The 21,220-nt window shown below is 33.3% G+C and overlaps 1 protein-coding gene across 2 annotated transcripts in view; it reads right to left on the bottom strand.

Annotated features, from left to right (window-relative positions):
- LOC149808388 (acid phosphatase type 7-like) overlaps positions 1-21,220 on the bottom strand; it is a 53,333-nt gene that overhangs the window by 7,304 nt on the left and 24,809 nt on the right. For both annotated transcript variants that reach the window (XM_089976549.1, XM_089976556.1), the window contains exons 8-11: positions 20,041-20,148; positions 12,900-13,028; positions 9,151-9,222; positions 3,827-3,964 (exon numbers count right to left, since the gene is read on the bottom strand). In XM_089976549.1, the coding sequence (XP_089832675.1) occupies positions 3,827-3,964; positions 9,151-9,222; positions 12,900-13,028; positions 20,041-20,148 (447 nt within the window). The remainder of the gene's footprint in view (positions 1-3,826; positions 3,965-9,150; positions 9,223-12,899; positions 13,029-20,040; positions 20,149-21,220) is intronic.

Here is a 21,220-nt window from a genome sequence, read left to right as displayed (position 1 = left end):
CTGTAATTTTCCATGAAGTATTTTCTGCTAAACACCAAACAATATTAAATGATTTTGTTCTTGCCCATTCATTTTTTCTCCCATTTTGAAATCAGGAAACAGCCTTTTGAACAAAGGACCAATGTTGTCTTCTACCACTAAGGGTAGTCAGTGTTCTATTAAGAACTCGGTAAATAATGCCTCTGCATTTATAAAATTCATGTCAACAAATGAGTACTGCTGCAAAGAAGTTACCTTAGTATTAGAGTTAGTAAAATGAGCTAATTCAAGGTTTCTTTGTTTTACTTCCATGACCGATATTAAAATCCTTTCCACACAGTCCATTTAGCATTAAATTTTGACCGTTGTTGAATTCTGAACCAGTTGGGTCATTTTCAACAGCAGTGATCAAAATTTCACATTAAAATCTGACCCAGTTTTAAATGTCCTATTAAATAACGACCCATGTGTAGCATTAAATTCTAACCTGGTCGGGTCATTTTACAAAGTCTGTGATCACATCAAAATCATTACTGAGGAAGAAAGTGACTGCTAAATTCAGTCCTTCAAAAACACCTATGAAGCTATGCTACTCTCATTCTCAAGTCAGTGTTGTTTGATATAACATGGTCAAAATTTAATACTACACCTGCAATGGGTGTGTAGCTGCCCTAGAATAAATTGCTGTACTATGTAATTCATGTGTTCATCTTTGAATCAGTCTTTTGTCTTTTTCTAATCCATCTTTGAAATTATTTGAAAAACACCTACAGGCTGGTTCTATGCCAGATATGAATTAGAACAAAGAATCTGCAAACAAAGATTAAAAGTTAGAAAACTAATCTGTTCTTTCCTAATTAAGCCATTACGCTTCTAGAAATAGAAACCAAGGTCAAAAGTTTGAAAGTAGAAACCAGTATGCTTCTTGGAAATAGGGCAGTTGCTGTAAATATAACATAATACTGTTTGGAAAGTGCATGCAAGTCTACGAACAAGCATACTCTTATGCTGTAGTTATGTAGAAGCCATCTTGTCTAGAATACAGTCTGTGGGATTAATGGGATGTTAATAAAAATGAAAAAACAAATTAATTTTTTTGAGAGGGATATACCAAAAACTTGAAATCTGAAAACATTTATGCATAAGGTATAATTTAGTAAAAAAAATGTGTAAGGACTATGCCAAAAGCATAATGGTTGGAAAATATGCAATCTCAGCTGAAATTTCTTTCCATTGCAAGGCTGTCCTGGCAAGAGACAAGCATGAAAAGACAGTAGAGGCAGGGGTGGAAAACCCATGACAGTGGTTGCTTGAGAAAATTCAGAGTGGTCATAATCAGTCTCAGCAGAAATATTCCTCGATTGAGCAGAACGGCAACCCAGGACTTGTCCCATCTGACAGGGGCTATCGTAATCATCCTGACCCCTCAGTTTCTGGATTATTGTCAGTACCAGGCTAGGGCAGGAGATGGACACAACCATCCCAACTGATAGACAATGCATCCACAACCCAAGCTTCTGGATCTGAAACTGGAGATGAAGGTGGGCAACTTTAATTCCAACTTGTCACAAAAAGACTGATCTTCAGATACCCACAAAGTGTACAAATCTAATAAAGATCAGCTGACACAGACCATTTTATATGGCTTGATCCTTTCTGGACAGTGTTATTCAGGACAGAAGGTCTGCTGGGAATGCAACCTGATTTGTATGTTGATAGCTCATGTCGGGTGATTTGCTGCCCCCTGGTTTGAGGAGACATGTTATCATAACAGAGTTGTCAGACAATTAGGAACATTTTCCCTGAGAGTTGATTCATCCAGAACTATAAAGCTTTGAAGACAGCCCTCATTTAGAAAAAGATGATGTGGAAAGTTTAATTCTCTTGCTCTTGCTTGCAAAAGTGGCAAAATCTGGCAACAAGTGGGCAACCAAAACATACGTACTGACTTTGGTACATACTGTTATTTCCGCTTGGGGCTTCTCCAAAGGAACCCATGTGGTACTGACATAGGAATGATCATAACTTGTGAATGATCATGACTTTTTATGAGGGGACTTGATTGGGGGTTCCACTGGACCAGCAAGGCAATCTCTAAAGCACACAAAGAGATGACAGTGTGCAATCAACTCTACTGCCAAACTGAATAAATCCAAGGAGTTGCAAGAACTCAAAGAAATCCAAGCCCTTTTGGAAACAGACCTGAATTAGACGATTCAGACTATGCAAACGTGATGAAGCCATATTAGGTTGAGATTAGTGAGAAACTCCATACTCAGATGGACAAAATGTTGGGATGATAAAGATCCAACTTTTCCCAGTTCATGATGAACCTAGATGATCCAAAAGTGATAGAAGATTGTTTCTGCCCTTGAGGAGAATAGAACTTGTCATATATTTCTGGATATCATCCAGGAATGCTGCCATCTCTGTACATGAAGTTGACTGGAACTGGGTGATGATGCGGTCCATGATTTTAATTAAAGCCCAGTGGCTGATGCTTAGACCCAAGGGTAGAACTTGAAACATAAACCATGCTGGAGTAAGAAAAACAGAAATTTCCATGATGTGGGGTGGATAGAGACACTGTTATGTATATCTATATTTTTGTAACTCCTGGTGCATGATTATATTTAATTTTTATAATTTTTATTCATGGCTGTAAATTATACCAACAAAAAAAGTCTTACTACAAAGACCTGAATCTGTTAAGAATATAGTATTGCATAAGATCTATATATAGATCTTACAAATGTGTTAACAATTATTAATAATAATTTTAATAATAAGACTTAAATGATGCATATGGCTTAATTGCTGTTGGCTGATGGGGTTTTGTTGTTTCTAGAAGGATTCATTAACTTCCCATTGGTTGGTCTAGGTCACATGAATAGTCAAGTTTGATGCAAAATGAGTAGTGTATTCTGTCATGTGAGGTCTACTGCAAAATACTGTCGCAATAGACAGTATACTAGTATATAAGGAGAGAACTGAGCAATCAGTTTCATTCCAATTTTGGATTCATTCACATTTCTTGCATTCCTGTTGTAAATCTGCAGATGTGTCTTATGTTGTATGAAGATATTATTCAAGATGAAAAACATCTGCTTGAAATGTTCAGAGGAAACAGAAAGTGCTCATTATTTGGACTATAATATTATTCTTGAACTGTTATAAATTATTTGATGGAATTCTGGACAACGCCATCTTGACAACATCATGGTTCTTGGAGAACCAGTACATTTCCAGTTTTGAAATTTAAAGAACTTTTCATTCATTTAGGACTTTCATAGACCTTTATAAGAATTAGCTTGGATTCACTTCATAATACTTTAAGTTCCTCTAACATTTCATTTATAACTTTGAAAATTAAATTGTTAGCCATTAACGGTAAGAGTCCTTGAAAAAGGACAAACTGCTCCAACTTGCCAGACAAAATGATCTTTCAGGGGCAAAACCATCTTTGTTAAAATCAGAAATAAAAAAATATTTTGGTTCAACACCTGGTACAAAAGAATACTGTACACTGAGAAAATATATTCTATGAACCAGTGTGATACTGGTGGTGCTTCTCCACCCAACACAAACAGCCCATAGCAACCACCTTTGGAGTAAGGGTCCACTTGAACAATGTTGTCTATTAAACTTAATTACGGCCCTTGATCTTAAAGTATTTTTATTTAAAACTCTAATTAAGTTTTGCTTTCCTGGGGTTTGAAATTATTGCCCACTTGTTGTTAACATGTACCCTCTATCACCAAAGCACCATTATCATTCTATCTGCATTATTAATTTCCAATGAGTATGTACAGCAAATTACATATTAAGCTGAAATCTAAAACCATACCTTATCATCTGACACCTGTTCTAGGTATAGGTGAGTGGCATTGATGACAGTCATCCTGGTATAGCCATAGTCATTGCTGCGGAATGCTGACCACGGCTGGGGATCTGGTATAAAATCGTCATGGTTTTCCTGGCAACCCTACAAACAATACAGTGTTACATGTTATACCAGACTGGCAACCCTACAAACACTACAGTGTTACATGTTATAACGGACCTGGCAGGCTATTTGAAACACTGCAACTCTAATGATAATACAATGTAACATGTTATACCAGACCTTACATTCCTTCTGGCAATTAAATATTACATGTTATAACAGAACTGAGATCTCATATTACATGTTATAACATACCTGAGATCTCTATAGGCAATTCAATATTACATGTTATTATATGCTCATTTTTTCCCCCGTTAACTTTACATTGTCGGAATCGTTCAGTATTCCCCGATACTGAATGCACGCGACAATACACATATAGCATTCACATGAATAAAGGAACGACTTTCTATTGTAAACAAGCAAAGACCCAGACACCAGCACTTTTGATTTGTAAACAAATCATATACACTCGCGTAAGAGGCTCTTTACGTTGTGGTTATTTAAATTTGTTTTTGAATGAACTAAAACATGTTTCGTAGACTGTACACACACAAAAAACCCAGCTGTTTTGGCACATTCCGCGTTGATACACTGTTACGGATTTAGGCTAGCTACATTATATAAAAGACGGACGATCATGTCCTTACAAATAACATACAACTGACAAGGAATATACTGTATTCTTTATCTGGTGATAAGAATGGCAAAATAAAATATGCTTACAGTTTTACATCCTGAACTTCCTCAAAATGTTTTTTCTTAATTCTGCAAATTGGAATTACATGAGCCACGTCATAGGTTTTCAATCTGGATTACACATTTCAAAAGTGTGCTGTAATTTCTATAAGTGCAATTGCATCCTCCTTACTGCACTCAAAATGAAATACACATTAAATTCCATAGCGTTCTTTTGAAAATTGCAATTGAAAGACTTCATATTTTCCCACGTTATGATTTCAAACATTCAATGACAGAAACAGAAACACATTTGCAGATGTAAATACGCTTCTCCCGCGCCACTTCAATCCGATGAATTTCATGTATAATTTGCACAGATGAATCCAGTCCAAAATCACAAACTTTCATCGAATCGAAACAAAATACCAAAAAAACATTCACTCCAGATCAAATGGAAAAGTCGTTGCAATGCGCATTCATTCACAATATGACTGCAAATTTCAGTTTTAACTAGACACGCCATTTTCTTTCTAAAGTTATGTCGACCGCGCGACTAAGTTCAAATTTATCTGGGCGGAGCTATGTGCGCATTAATAATGATGTCGTTTTGTAATGTCAAATCTGCGCTTGTGTATTTAATTTGGAATACGGCATTCATTCATTTACGTTGTTTCTTGTAGTGTATTTTTTATATATAATTTAACCTTAGGTTGAATAAAAAAATGAGCATATAATAAAAAGGTTACTGCATTTGTATGGGAAAATACGAACTCGTTTTGTCGGAAGGATATACTGCACTCACAAGTTCGTGCAGTATTCATTCCGAAAACTCGTTCCTATTTTCCCATACAAATGCAGTAACCTATAATTATAACAGACCTGAGATCTCTATAGGCAATTCAATATTACATGTTATAACAGAACTGAGATCTCTATAGGCAATTCAATATTACATGTTATAACAGAACTGAGATCTCTATAGGCAATTCAATATTACATGTTATAACAGAACTGAGATCTCTATAGGCAATTCAATATTACATGTTATAACAGACCTGAGATCTCTATAGGCAATTCAATATTACATGTTATAACAGACCTGAGATCTCTATAGGCAATACAATATTACATGTTATAACAGAACTGAGATCTCTATAGGCAATTCAATATTACATGTTATAACAGACCTGAGATCTCTATAGGCAATACAATATTACATGTTATAACAGAACTGAGATCTCTATAGGCAATTCAATATTACATGTTATAACAGACCTGAGATCTCTATAGGCAATACAATATTACATGTTATAACAGACCTGAGATCTTTATAGGCAATACATATTTTTTGTTATACTTGACCCAAGTATCAGCAAATATAACATTTCTCTTTAAATCAAGATTTAACATTATTCTGTTTGATACTGCTGACAACATTGATTATTTGTGGAAGTGTTAATGTATCAATAGTTTTTCCATATTAAGACCCATATCAATACAAGAGGTGATGAAGCGATAAAAAACAATGTTTAGAAGAATTATTAGTCATTTACCTATTTATTCTTTAAATTGAGAATCTGAGGCACATACACTCATTTCTGTCTACAAAATTAATGCAAGGTGACTAACTTGCATGGTTTGAAATCTGAACCCTACCCCCCATTTTATACTAATTGTTTCTTCATGTTAGCATCTTCAGCCAGTAATCCTGAGAATGATTAAAGTACGTCACTCATCATTTAATAACCACTTCTACATGAAGTTTGTCTTTTACTCTGCATTGTGTCTTCTTGCCAAGCCACATAGTGCAGTGTGCTAGAAACAGAACACCTGTCACCTACATGACTCAATCGACATGGGCCTTCAGTAAAATTTATAGCAATGTAGTACATGTTAAGTTCAACATATAGTTTACCCATTTAAACATTTGTGTAAACATCTATTATATATATATATATATATATATATATATATATATATATATATATATATATATAGGTTTCAGAGTAAAATCTGATCTTATCACTGTATAATTATTTTTCATGGATGAATATTTTATTTGCTTTAAAATCATGAATTACCTTCTTCACCATCAAGTCAGTGAAGTTGTGTTACCAACCTTAGATGACCTTTCTCATCCATGATATCTACCAGTTAGTTTTCTATATATATTACTAACTCATCCAATTTTTTTTAATCATAATTAATCCATGTTGCCTACACTGACATTAGAGCTTATATCTGACCTACTGAAGCCAAGCCTTCATAGTCCTAATTCTAATCATCCAAACTCAAGTGCTGAGTGAATGTGGAATCTGACCCAGTTACTTTAAATACCAGCTCATATCTGACCTGAGTGTGGAATCTGGCCCAGTAACTTTAAATACCAGCTTATATCTGACCTGAGTGAGTGTGGAATCTGACCCAGTTACTTTAAATACCAGCTCATATCCGACCTGAGTGTGGAATCTGGCCCAGTTACTTTAAATACCAGCTTATATCTGACCTGAGTGAGTGTGGAATCTGACCCAGTTACTTTAAATACCAGCTCATATCTGACCTTAGTGAGTGTGGAATCTGACCCAGTTACTTTAAATATCAGCTTATATCTGACCTGAGTGAGTGTGGAATCTGGCCCAGTTACTTTAAATACCAGCTTATATCTGACCTAATTGAGTGTGGAATCTGGCCCAGTTACTTTAAATACCAGCTTATATCTGACCTGAGTGAGTGTGGAATCTGGCCCAGTTACTTCAAATATCAGCTTATATCTGACCTGAGTGAGTGTGGAATCTGGCCCAGTTACTTTAAATACCAGCTTATATCTGACCTGAGTGAGTGTGGAATCTGACACAGTTACTTTAAATACCAGCTAGATTTTTAAGAGCAACATTGTTATGGTTATTAACTTCAGTGCCTGTAGTGTCTGATAAGGGGTTGTCCCTGAGGGTGTGGCTGTGACAACCAGCTCAATCTGGCTGATGTTTACTGTAGTCATTCAAATACACTTCCATACAGAAGAGGTATCATAACATGCCTGAATGCGAATTAGATGGAGGCGTCCAATAGTGCTTCCATGAGAGTGGGGGGTAGAGGTGGCCAAAAATGCTTCCATGAGGTAAAGGTTTCACTTGTACAAGGGGAGTGGGTGCTGTCAATAATTCCCTTCTTCCCTGTGGATCATGAAACATTGATACATGGCAAAAGTTACTCTTTCACCCCTATTTACCTGATATGATTTATAGATATTAAAATGGAAAATAAACTAACCACTTTTTACATTATGCAATGTTCCAGTTAGAATCTTAAAAGCGTAAATTGCCTGTCTGCAAAAAAGGTTACAGAGCATGTGGAATTCATATAAACAGCACTTAATTTCACATCACTGTACAAAAAACAATAACTCCAACCATAAAAAACAATAAGAAAACAGTATCTCCAAGTATAAAAATGTATTAATTTTAAATATATACTGGTGAATTAATTTTAGTATATACCTTACAGTTGCTTTTAATTAACTTCACAAATTGTTGCTGTCAAATTTAAATTGTATAAGCTTACTGGCATTTCCTGCCACTTTATATAAAAGATTTCATGCATTCATGATGTTAGAGTAAGGAACTATTTGCATACCCCTAAAACTATAATAAATTCTGATATGCATTCTTTATAAATATGTGAAGACATTCTAAAAATCTAATTTAATTCTGACTTTATTCTATAGATTTGTTATGATCAAATTTCCATCTATTTTTGCCATCTGAACAAAACCTCTTAATTGCTGATTAATTACTACCACTTGTTTTAAAAACATTTTGATGCCAAACACATGTAACTTCTTAACAGATGACTTACATAAACCAAAATATAACTTTTAATTCAAGTCTCAATAAATAAAATAATTTTTCTCCACAAATACTTTTCCATCAATGCCTGGTATGTTAACAATTTTGCAGGTCATAATAGTACATAAATAAGTAAATTGTTGTTTCTTTTGTGGATTTAACACCATTATCCAGCACATGATAGGCTATACATGGCAGCCAGTATGATTCATGGAGAAAAAAAACCTGGTAATTTGTACCATTCTCATAACACCTGAATTCAGGATCTTGACTTAACTGTATTCTTTGAGTGCTTTTATGTTAATGACTAGTTGTGAGGCAGGGCGAGTTCATACAAGATGATTCAGGTTTTGTCATATGATACAGTTGTGAGCTAGGGCGAGTTTATACAAGATGCTTTGGGTCTTGTTATATGATACAGTTGTGAGGTAGGGCGAGTTCATACAAGATGCTTTGGGTCTTGTCATATGATACAGATGTGAGGTAGGGCGAGTTCATACAAAATGCTTGAGGTGTTGTCATATGATACAGTTGTGAGGTAGGGCGAGTTCATACAAGATGCCTCGGGTCTTGTCATATGATATAGTCGTGAGGTAGGGCGAGTTCATGCAAAATGTTTCAGGTGTTGTGATATGATACAGTTGTGAGGTAAACAGAATTTCATACAAAATGCTTCAGGTGGTGTCATATGATACTTACTGCAGAGCCAGTTATAATGTGTACAGGTGCTTTTGGGTTCAGATATGGATTGGCTATACTTCCATTATACACCTGTAAAATATAACACAACAAATTGATTTTAACATGTATTCTTTCATTACTATGGAACAACAAATTGAGTTTAACATGTATTTTTACATTACTATGGAACAACAAATTGAGTTTAACATGTATTTTTACATTACTATGGAACAACAAATTGAGTTTAACATGTATTTTTACATTACTATGGAACAACAAATTGAGTTTAACATGTATTTTTACATTACTATGGAACAACAAATTGAGTTTAACATGTATTTTTACATTACTATGGAACAACAAATTGAGCTTAACATGTATTTTTACATTACTATGGAACAACAAATTGAGTTTAACATGTATTTTTACATTACTATTAAAGAAAAAATTCAGTTTAACATGTATTTTTACATTACTATGGAACAACAAATTGAGTTTAACATGTATTTTTACATTACTATGGAACAACAAATTGAGCTTAACATGTATTTTTACATTACTATGGAACAACAAATTGAGTTTAACATGTATTTTTACATTACTATGGAACAACAAATTGAGTTTAACATGTATTTTTACATTACTATGGAACAACAAATTGAGTTTAACATGTATTTTTACATTACTATGGAACAACAAATTGAGTTTAACATGTATTTTTACATTACTATGGAACAACAAATTGAGTTTAACATGTATTTTTACATTACTATGGAACAACAAATTGAGTTTAACATGTATTTTTACATTACTATGGAACAACAAATTGAGTTTAACATGTATTTTTACATTACTATGGAACAACAAATTGAGCTTAACATGTATTTTTACATTACTATGGAACAACAAATTGAGTTTAACATGTATTTTTACATTACTATGGAACAACAAATTGAGTTTAACATGTATTTTTACATTACTATGGAACAACAAATTGAGTTTAACATGTATTTTTACATTACTATGGAACAACAAATTGAGTTTAACATGTATTTTTACATTACTATGGAACAACAAATTGAGCTTAACATGTATTTTTACATTACTATGGAACAACAAATTGAGTTTAACATGTATTTTTACATTACTATTAAAGAAAAAATTCAGTTTAACATGTATTTTTACATTACTATGGAACAACAAATTGAGTTTAACATGTATTTTTACATTACTATGGAACAACAAATTGAGCTTAACATGTATTTTTACATTACTATGGAACAACAAATTGAGTTTAACATGTATTTTTACATTACTATGGAACAACAAATTGAGTTTAACATGTATTTTTACATTACTATGGAACAACAAATTGAGCTTAACATGTATTTTTACATTACTATGGAACAACAAATTGAGTTTAACATGTATTTTTACATTACTATGGAACAACAAATTGAGTTTAACATGTATTTTTACATTACTATGGAACAACAAATTGAGTTTAACATGTATTTTTACATTACTATGGAACAACAAATTGAGCTTAACATGTATTTTTACATTACTATGGAACAACAAATTGAGTTTAACATGTATTTTTACATTACTATGGAACAACAAATTGAGTTTAACATGTATTTTTACATTACTATGGAACAACAAATTGAGTTTAACATGTATTTTTACATTACTATGGAACAACAAATTGAGCTTAACATGTATTTTTACATTACTATGGAACAACAAATTGAGTTTAACATGTATTTTTACATTACTATGGAACAACAAATTGAGTTTAACATGTATTTTTACATTACTATGGAACAACAAATTGAGTTTAACATGTATTTTTACATTACTATGGAACAACAAATTGAGTTTAACATGTATTTTTACATTACTATGGAACAACAAATTGAGCTTAACATGTATTTTTACATTACTATGGAACAACAAATTGAGTTTAACATGTATTTTTACATTACTATTAAAGAAAAAATTCAGTTTAACATGTATTTTTACATTACTATGGAACAACAAATTGAGTTTAACATGTATTTTTACATTACTATGGAACAACAAATTGAGTTTAACATGTATTTTTACATTACTATGGAACAACAAATTGAGCTTAACATGTATTTTTACATTACTATTAAAGAAAAAATTCAGTTTAACATGTATTTTTACATTACTATGGAACAACAAATTGAGTTTAACATGTATTTTTACATTACTATGGAACAACAAATTGAGTTTAACATGTATTTTTACATTACTATTAAAGAAAAAATTCAGTTTAACATGTATTTTTACATTACTATGGAACAACAAATTGAGTTTAACATGTATTTTTACATTACTATGGAACAACAAATTGAGTTTAACATGTATTTTTACATTACTATGGAACAACAAATTGAGCTTAACATGTATTTTTACATTACTATGGAACAACAAATTGAGTTTAACATGTATTTTTACATTACTATGGAACAACAAATTGAGTTTAACATGTATTTTTACATTACTATGGAACAACAAATTGAGTTTAACATGTATTTTTACATTACTATGGAACAACAAATTGAGCTTAACATGTATTTTTACATTACTATGGAACAACAAATTGAGTTTAACATGTATTTTTACATTACTATGGAACAACAAATTGAGTTTAACATGTATTTTTACATTACTATGGAACAACAAATTGAGTTTAACATGTATTTTTACATTACTATGGAACAACAAATTGAGCTTAACATGTATTTTTACATTACTATGGAACAACAAATTGAGTTTAACATGTATTTTTACATTACTATGGAACAACAAATTGAGTTTAACATGTATTTTTACATTACTATGGAACAACAAATTGAGTTTAACATGTATTTTTACATTACTATGGAACAACAAATTGAGTTTAACATGTATTTTTACATTACTATGGAACAACAAATTGAGCTTAACATGTATTTTTACATTACTATGGAACAACAAATTGAGTTTAACATGTATTTTTACATTACTATTAAAGAAAAAATTCAGTTTAACATGTATTCTTCCATTACTCTGAAACAAAGTATCACAGCTTAAAGAATATTCCATGACTCTTAGTTCTTGCAGATTTTGAACAGAGAAACATTTTTAATTAAAAACAAATATGCACCTTTTAAGGTCTGTTCCATCAATAATTAAATGAGTAACTAACTTTGTCATTAATATTACTTTGTTTAGTTGTGTATGGTCATTGTTGATCTTTATTTCCAGTAGAATGATGTCAGACACAAGAAGTACATTGATGTACTGTGTACATCAATGAGTACACCACTGCAACCAACTTAATTCTAAAGACTGTGGCATTAGTCTGTGTAGATCACTGAGTACACCACTGCAACCAACTTAATCTTGAAGACTGAGGTATTAGTCTGTGTACATCAATCAGTACACCACTGCAACGAACTTAATCTTGAAGAATGAGGCATTAGTCCGTGTATATCATTGAGTACACCACTGCAACCAACTTAATCTTGAAGACTGAGGCATTAGTCTGTGTACATCACTGAGTACACCACTGCAATGAACTTAATTTTGAAGACTGTGGCATTAGCTACACAAAATTTAAGATTAAAAGTGAGTTTTACAAAAAGAATTATTCTGAAGAAAAAATAACACATATAAACATAATGTATTATATCCATGTCAGCTATAACAAAGACAAATGAAAGCAAATGTTTACAACTGATCTATGTATTTACCTTCCTGTTGAAGACAGGGTAAAGTCTTTCATAAAAATGTTCATGAGCCCAGAACATGACATCCACTCCATTCTCATAGAATATTTTCTCCAGACCTCCTATCTTGATAAATGGAATTCCAACACGAACCTTTCAAAAGAACAAAATGCAATCAATGAAGCATTTATGAAGCATTGGCAGAAGGATGAAATCAAATTTTGTCTTAAAACAACAAGACTAGGGATTGCATGTCATGTCCACAATCAATTTACTGCTGTAAAATAATATGAATTGCTTTAAAATATGAAGCCCTGATCTACACCATTAGGCCTTGATCTAAAGCACATGGCATTGATCTAAAGCATTAAGCATTTATCTAAAGCATGAGGCACTGATCTAAAGCATGAGGCATTTATGTAAAGCATGAGGCACTGATCTAAAGCATGAGGTGTTTATAAGAAGCAAGAAGCATTTATCTAAAGCATGAGGCACTGATCTAAAGCATGAGGTGTTTATAAGAAGAAAGAAGCATTTATCTAAAGCATGAGGCACTGATCTAAAGCATGAGGCATTTAGCATGAGGCATTTATGTAAAGCATGAGGCATTGATCTAAAGCATGAGGCATTTATCTGAAGCATGAGGCATTTATGTAAAGCATGAGGCACTGATCTAAAACATGAGGCATTTATCTGAAGCATGAGGCATTTTTGTAAAGCATGAGGCACTGATCTAAAACATGAGGCATTTATGTAAAGCATAAGTCATTTATCTGAAGAATAAGGCATTTATCTGATGCATGAGGCATTGATCAAACGTATGAGGCATTTATCTAAAAAATGAGGCATTGATCTAAAGCATGAGGTGTTTATAAGAAGCAAGAAGCATTTATCTAAAGCATGAGGCACTGATCTAAAGCATGAGGCATTCATCTGAAGCATGAGGCATTTATGTAAAGCATGAGGCACTGACCTAAAACATGAGGCATTTATGTAAAGCATAAGTCATTTATCTAAGTATAAGGCATTTATCTGATGCATGAGGCATTGATCAAAAGTACGAGGCATTTATCTAAAAAATGAGGCATTGATCTAAAGCATGAGGTGTTTATAAGAAGCAAGAAGCATTTATCTAAAGCATGAGGTATTGATCTAAAGCATGACACATTGATCAAAAGCATGAGTTGTTTATCAGAAGCATGAGGTGTTTATCAGAAGCATGAGGCATTGATCTAAAGCATGGGGTATTGATCTAAAATATAAGGCATTGATTTAAAGCATGAATCATTTGTCTAAATCATGAAGCATTGATCTAAAGCATGAATCATTTGTCTAAATCATGAAGCATTGATCTAAAGCATAAGTTGTTTATCAGAAATATTAGGTGTTTATCAGAAGCATGAGACATTGATCTAAAGCATGAAGCATTGATCTAAAGCATGAGGTGTTTATCAGAAGCACGAGGCATTTATCTAAAGAATGAGGCATTGATCTAAAGCATGAATCATTTATCTAACACATATGAGCTAAAACATATCAAAGAATAAACTATCTTAGCTTTAAAATGATTCATCCAAAGCATGAAGAAAATCAATCAAAGGAGTTTTTGGAAATAAAAGCAAATGAAAATAAATAATAAAAGCTAGGCAATTTTTTTAAAAATGACATTTATATTGACCCCAAGGTCAAAAGGGCACTTCAGTTTGTCATAAAATTAACTTTCTTAGCTTCATGATGCCAGGTATTATGAAAGTCAATCAATGGCTGTAGAATAGAATGGCAAACCAACAAAAAAAATTGACAAAAACTTAAGACAAATTGTCTTTGCCTGTGACCTGACCCCAAGTTAAAATGCAAAATTCTGCAAGTATTACAATCAATTGTCTTAGCTTAAAAAATAATACATCCCAAGTAAGAAAATAATCTGTCAAGGGGTTTAGGAACCATATGCAAATGAAATGTGAAGAATGGTTAGCCTACTTCAAGAATGGAGAGGAGTCGAACATATAAAATAAAGCTCATAACTCTTCTAAAAATAATTCAATGATATAACAAGGGAATTAACTCTTACAACAAATTGGAGAAACAAAAAGATTTGTCAGCATGAGCATCATTAGACAATAACCATAACATGTAACAAGTTACACAGCAACGCATACAAAAATGCAAGACAAAATGTGATCCTAGTTCCAATAACAAGATTCACTCCATTGCACAACAAAACAAAATGCAATAATTGTAATTAAAATTGCAGGAACAAAATTATTCATCGATATACACATTTTCACATGATAACTATAATATTTACTTAGTTTCAAGACAAGGCAGCAAATGCTGGCGACTATTTGTGTTTACAAGACTATATCATACAATGTGTTAAGCTATGAGACAAAAAGGGCAATAACTTTATCAATTATGGCAGTATTACAGTGATTTTTTTAATACATATATACACCTTTTCAGGTTAAAACCATAACATTCACCAACTTTCACTGCAATCAATCAATAGCTCCTGGACTAGGGTACTAATGAGATTATGTCATGCAACAAGACAAAGGACAATAACTCTAACAAGAACAATGGAAGCAAAGTGATTGGTCCACATAAACATCTTCAGATGATGACCATAATATTCACCAACTTTTATGGCAATCATTTAAAAAACTGCAGGACTAGTTCCACCAATATGACTGGGATGGATGGGCAGCCAAATGATAAGCAGACATGTAGATTACTTTATATCACAAGGCAGAGTACAAAAATAGGAACCTAACCTTGACCCCAAGTCAGCAGGGTCAATGCATGTCATAGAACGAACTGTCTTAGATTCATAATGATTCATGCCATATATGATGAGAATCTGTTAAGGATTTTTTTACCTTTTCATTAGGAAATATGTGCAAATGAACAACAGCCTTAACAAGCTGTTGCTTCCACAATCAAAAAGAGACTCCTCAACAAAAAGAGCATGTTTTTCCCCACATGTTACATTCATGGTATGCAATATCCTTGTAAAATGTATTTTCTGTGATAAATCTGAATTTCAATTATAGTGTGAATTTGAAAAGTGAACTGCAGATGTAATACGAATAGAGAGTTACTGTCTTTTGAAGAATTCCGAGCTTCAATAGTACTGCCTCAAAAAGAATTATTATGTATAGAGGTTCTGTTACAACCATATATGCCAATTTGTATGGATACAATTTTCCTCTGTACCAGAAAAAGATGAGGCTGTCGGTTTTCATGTACCAATTAACTTTAAAATGTATTTTAAGTCTTGAAAATTAACTGTCACAACATCAAAGTTTGTACAAAGCAGACTTAATTTATTCATACAGCTGTAGATCCATAATCCTGTCAACATTGATCAGTGATTGTCAGCAACAATACAACACCAGAAGAAGAGTCAAATTATCTCTTTGATGGATTGCAAGGGTTTGATATTTGATTCAAGATGAAACAATAAAAACAAAAGCACTCATCTTTCTGTTTCATAGGTATTAATCAAAGGAGTCACTTTCTGCTACATTCCATTTGTGCTGAATCCTGGCACAGTGATTGATAATTTTTTTTAAAAAAGTACTAACGATGAATCTACCCCAGTTGACAGTATAAGTGCTGCAGACGAAGATGAACATAATGTTTCAATTTCAAAGGATTACTCGTCAAAGGCCATCTGTGGCACATATATCAAATACAGCGTGGACGAATCAAGAACTACTACAAAGAAATTAAGAAACCAAGAATTTCCCTTTCAATGGGCAATTAAATATTTCACTTCCATGCATCAGCACTGACATTATATCTATTGTATTGAGACCTGAAAACCAACACTGATATTCTCTTAGTTGTGAAATAAATGCTTGAATATCAAGAAATGTCTTCATTATGGAGTTTAATTGTGCTTGTTTGCTGGGAGACAAGCTTGGTTTGGATTTTGCAGGTTTCTATTTATAGATACCAGTAAGCCATGTGATCTAGCCGTGATGAAGTTGAAAGCTTTCAATCACACCAGGCCATTAAATCTGAACATTTTATGTAGTGCATAGAAACACTTTAACTGTTTACTTTATAAGTGAACTCTGAACCAAAGTTGATAATTGTGTGTGGATTAAGTTGGTGACTGATAGTGATAATAGTGGAATGGGATTACACTATAGTTGGTTCCACACAGCATCGCAAATTTTATTCTGTAAATCGTCAAATTATCAGGTCAGCATTATTAAATGTGGAGCTCAAAGTACTTAAAGGAGACTAGAAATCAAAATTTTCCTTTTACGTATGTAATTCTCTACAGATTGTAATTTGACTGCAATGTTTATAAATTAAATATCGTAAGCGGGCAGTGATTATATTGCGTGGAAGATACCACGATTCCGTAAATTGCCGAGTTTTTCCGAGTTTTAATGAGACGACAGATCACGTGGTACCGTGACGCAATACTAGCCAGTCCTCGAATATAAACATTGGCGAGCGAGGCAGACAGGAGACCACAGTTTGGTAATATCTCTCAATTTGGCGCAGCGAAGTCCCGATTATTACATTATGTCTGTCAATTTTCATTTGTCAGAAGAAAAAAACCCAACCCCAAACCATTTTTAAATATAACGTATGCAATCCACAGTCTAAACTGCCACACTACTAACATCGTAGCGATAAGACTGAAAAATTGTTAAAGCTACGTTAAAAATTCAAATCACACACTTCTAAACCCGCCACTGGACGAAATAATTAATATCATACAACAGTTTTTTTCTTCTTTTTTTCTTCTTCAGTAAATAGAACGTGAAGATTAAACATTATTCAAGTAAATTTCAGATTTTTTAAACAACTACAACAGTACTATAGTAAAAAAAAAAAATAATTAAAAGAATAAAATTGTCACCAATTAGCTTAAATGAATGATCACGTTGAAATTTTCTCTGCAAACAAAATCGCATCTCCATTTCCGCCAAAGAAATTCGGCCAGTTAACACCTGACATTCCTCTACCGTATATGAAAAGTTTAATTACCATGATTAAATTACAAGGAATAAAACAAAATATACCATGCAATATATGTGGCCCTAAAGAACTAATTCTGAATAAATATTTTAATCAGCAAACAGTGTTACATGCATTAAGACTTTAACCTAAGGAAATAAGGTGGGGCATAAAACTTGAGAAAACCGGTTGCCACATGTACGGTAACTTGTGACTGCAGATTTGAACTGTTAAAATGAAGTCCATGGCATCGTAAGTAACAACAAAATAGGCATCGTTTATTTGGTAATCAATTGCTGGTGCTTACACATACACACACTGTTGAACATGGTTTCTTTGAAGTATGTCCGAAGGGCAGTCCTTTTCACAAGATCAATGCAAGGATAAGGATTCTGTTCATCAGTCACACCGGCTTTATTGTTTGCGTACTTAAATCAAAACTTTAGCTATTTTGCAGTTTAGCCAGAACTGACCAGAACATGCAAAAGGGACTTGTCATGGGGGAATAATAAGGCGTATCACAGCGAGAAAAGGCACGTCAAATGGGCGGTCGCACATTGGGGCAAGGGTGGGGTGGGGTCAATAGCCGCCCCCCCCCCCCCGTTCTATTGTCAGACAGTTAATGTGAAACTTTGACTTTTTTTTTCAATAGCTGCTTTTTAAACTGCCCAAGGAATAGTTTTATATCAGTTCCAATTAATACAGATTACCGTTTATGCATAATACATGTATACAATGCATTTTTTTTTTAAAAAAAATTAATTTTTATAAGATTACTGAAAATTGTGTTTTCTCGAAACACGACAGGTTTAGAATCTTATTTTTAGCAAAGCTTCCATTTGATTAAAATCAAATCTAAATTTCACCTAGGACAGTGGTGATTTGATTTAGATTGTGCCGTGTTAAGGCATGTATGTCAACATCTTGAAAATACATTTACTCATTTCACCAGCGCGATCAAAGTTTCCTCAGGCAAACAACTTTTGTTTCGACAAGCCTGACGGGCACCTCACTTTGAATACAGGATGGGCCGGAACTAAAACCAGAAGGGGCCCAGGGTGTCGGGCTATCAGATTTGTTTTTAGCACTGCTGTTTTAGATAAAAGATATGTGGATTGATTGTTGCATTTTGTGGTCACTTACTCGTCCTTCTGCCTATTTTCGTAACTCACACGTTTAACTCTTTTCCCAGGATTTAAAATGTCCAAAGGTATGTCTGGAACAGCGCCAACTTTTAGTTTAGGCCTAGCATTTGCGTATCTTTGAGCTGCTATTTTTTCATGATCCCTCTCGTAACATTCCTTTGAGAAATGTAACGAGCACATAGTGCTGTATGGTGTTGCTTTGAAATCAACTCGTTTGTAATAATGTACCCATTCTTTCATGATGCCTTTATCTTTCGGAAAAGAAAAAAATATTATGTCCACAGGATTTTCTTAATGTTCTATTACACCCTTAAGCAACGCAAAACGGTATTGTCTTTTACTCTGGCAACTCCCACTTGGGCTGCTGGAGTCGCTACTATGACGTCAGATCCCGAAAGTAACCGAATAGGCGCAGAAATTTTGCATACGAGGTCACGGAAATTCAGCTCCTAGAAGATGGGCCAATATTTAAATATTGGCATTACGGTCGCAGATGATACTTCAGAATAAGGTTTTCTGCTATAGTACTTTTATTATTATTCTATATTTCCATTGGTTTCTGGTCTCCTTTAATTCAATTTAAATATTTCATGTAAAACAAATTATGAATTTTTATCTACATTTAATGATGCTGACTTGATAATTTACTGAGTTACAAATACAATAAAATTCGTGATCCTGTTTGGAATGAACTATAGCATCGTAGTGTTGACTTGTGACGTTGTCCATTACAAAGGCAGCTCCTGTAAAGGTCAGAAATACATTCATTTTTCATTTTCTTTTTTCTAAAGTATTGTTTGCAACATATACAACATAATTTTCTCCACTCTATGCAACTGATAAACCGTGCATTGATGAAACTGGTTGATCAGCATATGTACCTTTAAAAGGTGGTCTTGTACCGACTTTTTCCATCTTTGCTGATGAGGTACCGGTAGTAGAACAACCCTAGTGAAAACGATGTATCTACAAGAAATCCTCGATAGATACTAAAACAAATTATGTTCCTTATATTAAACAAAATGAATTATGCATACCAAACTCTCATATCTGGTACAGTCATCATGGTCATTGTCAGAGCAATACATAGGCCGATGTCCGAAGGTAATAATCCACGGCCTCTTGTCACGATTTTTGTTGGCTGCCTGAGAAAGAAACAAAAAATTTATGCAATAAATGATCATTCAGGTATCTCTTATGAATAAAAAACAAAACAATGATGCAATAAATAGTCATTCAGGGTATTTCATATGAATAATTTACTATGTCTTGGAACTATGCTACAATAATGCTGCAAGAACTTTGGTAAAATCTGTGAAAAATTCAACCAAAGGAAACTGAGAAGAATTTCATTTATTTTGTAATAATTTTAACCTTTAGTATTTGTTCAATCTGAGACTTACAAAATTCTTCAATTATTTTGGATATTATTCTAGCAAAGACAAAGTAAATTTAAAGAGAACTGAAAATCAACCAGAGTAACTTGTAGTTTATCATTTCCCTAAAATTCACAGACTGTCCAGGTGAGTTGTATAGTGCAAATAATATTTTCATCAAGAAAAACCAGACCATATGTATTTTACAAAGCATGTTATCATACATTTGTGAGCCATATGTTAATATATGTATATCAATCTTAGAACTATTTAAAACTGTACTTTATTAGCAAACAAAAATGAGTGGAAAAGTAAGACAGTCACTTTTCTGGGTCAGTGATGGCACCGCTATCAACAGTTCTGTTAAAAATTTAGCTAAAGTTTCTCATTCACTTATATTTTTGTCATGTATGGGATGTCTCATTGCTGTGCAATTTAAATTTATTTCATAGCTTGGGTTTAACATGCAGGTCATGGCCTGGGTTTAATATGGAAGTCATAGCCTTAGTTTAACATGCAGGTCATGACTTGGATTTAACATGGAGGTCATGGCCTTAGTTTACCATACAGGTCATGGCCCTAGTTTACCATGCAGGTCATGGCCCTAGTTTAACATGCAGGTCATGGCCTAGGTTTAACATGCAAGTCATGGCCTTAGTTTAACACGCAGGTCATGGCCCTAGTTTAACATGCAGGTCATGAGTTGGATTTAACATGGAGGTCATGGCCTTAGTTTACCATGCAGGTCATGGCCCTAGTTTAGCATGCAGGTCATGCTTGGATTTAACATGGAGCTCATGGCCTTAGTTTACCATGCAGGTCATGGCCCTAGTTTAACATG

Source organism: Sinohyriopsis cumingii, chromosome 1 (genome assembly GCF_028554795.1).
Source record: "Sinohyriopsis cumingii isolate HCF-2022 chromosome 1, ASM2855479v2, whole genome shotgun sequence".
Lineage (NCBI taxonomy): Eukaryota > Metazoa > Mollusca > Bivalvia > Unionida > Unionidae > Sinohyriopsis > Sinohyriopsis cumingii.
Note: the sequence above shows the minus strand (reverse complement) of the source record. Positions and strands in the feature narration are given on the sequence as shown.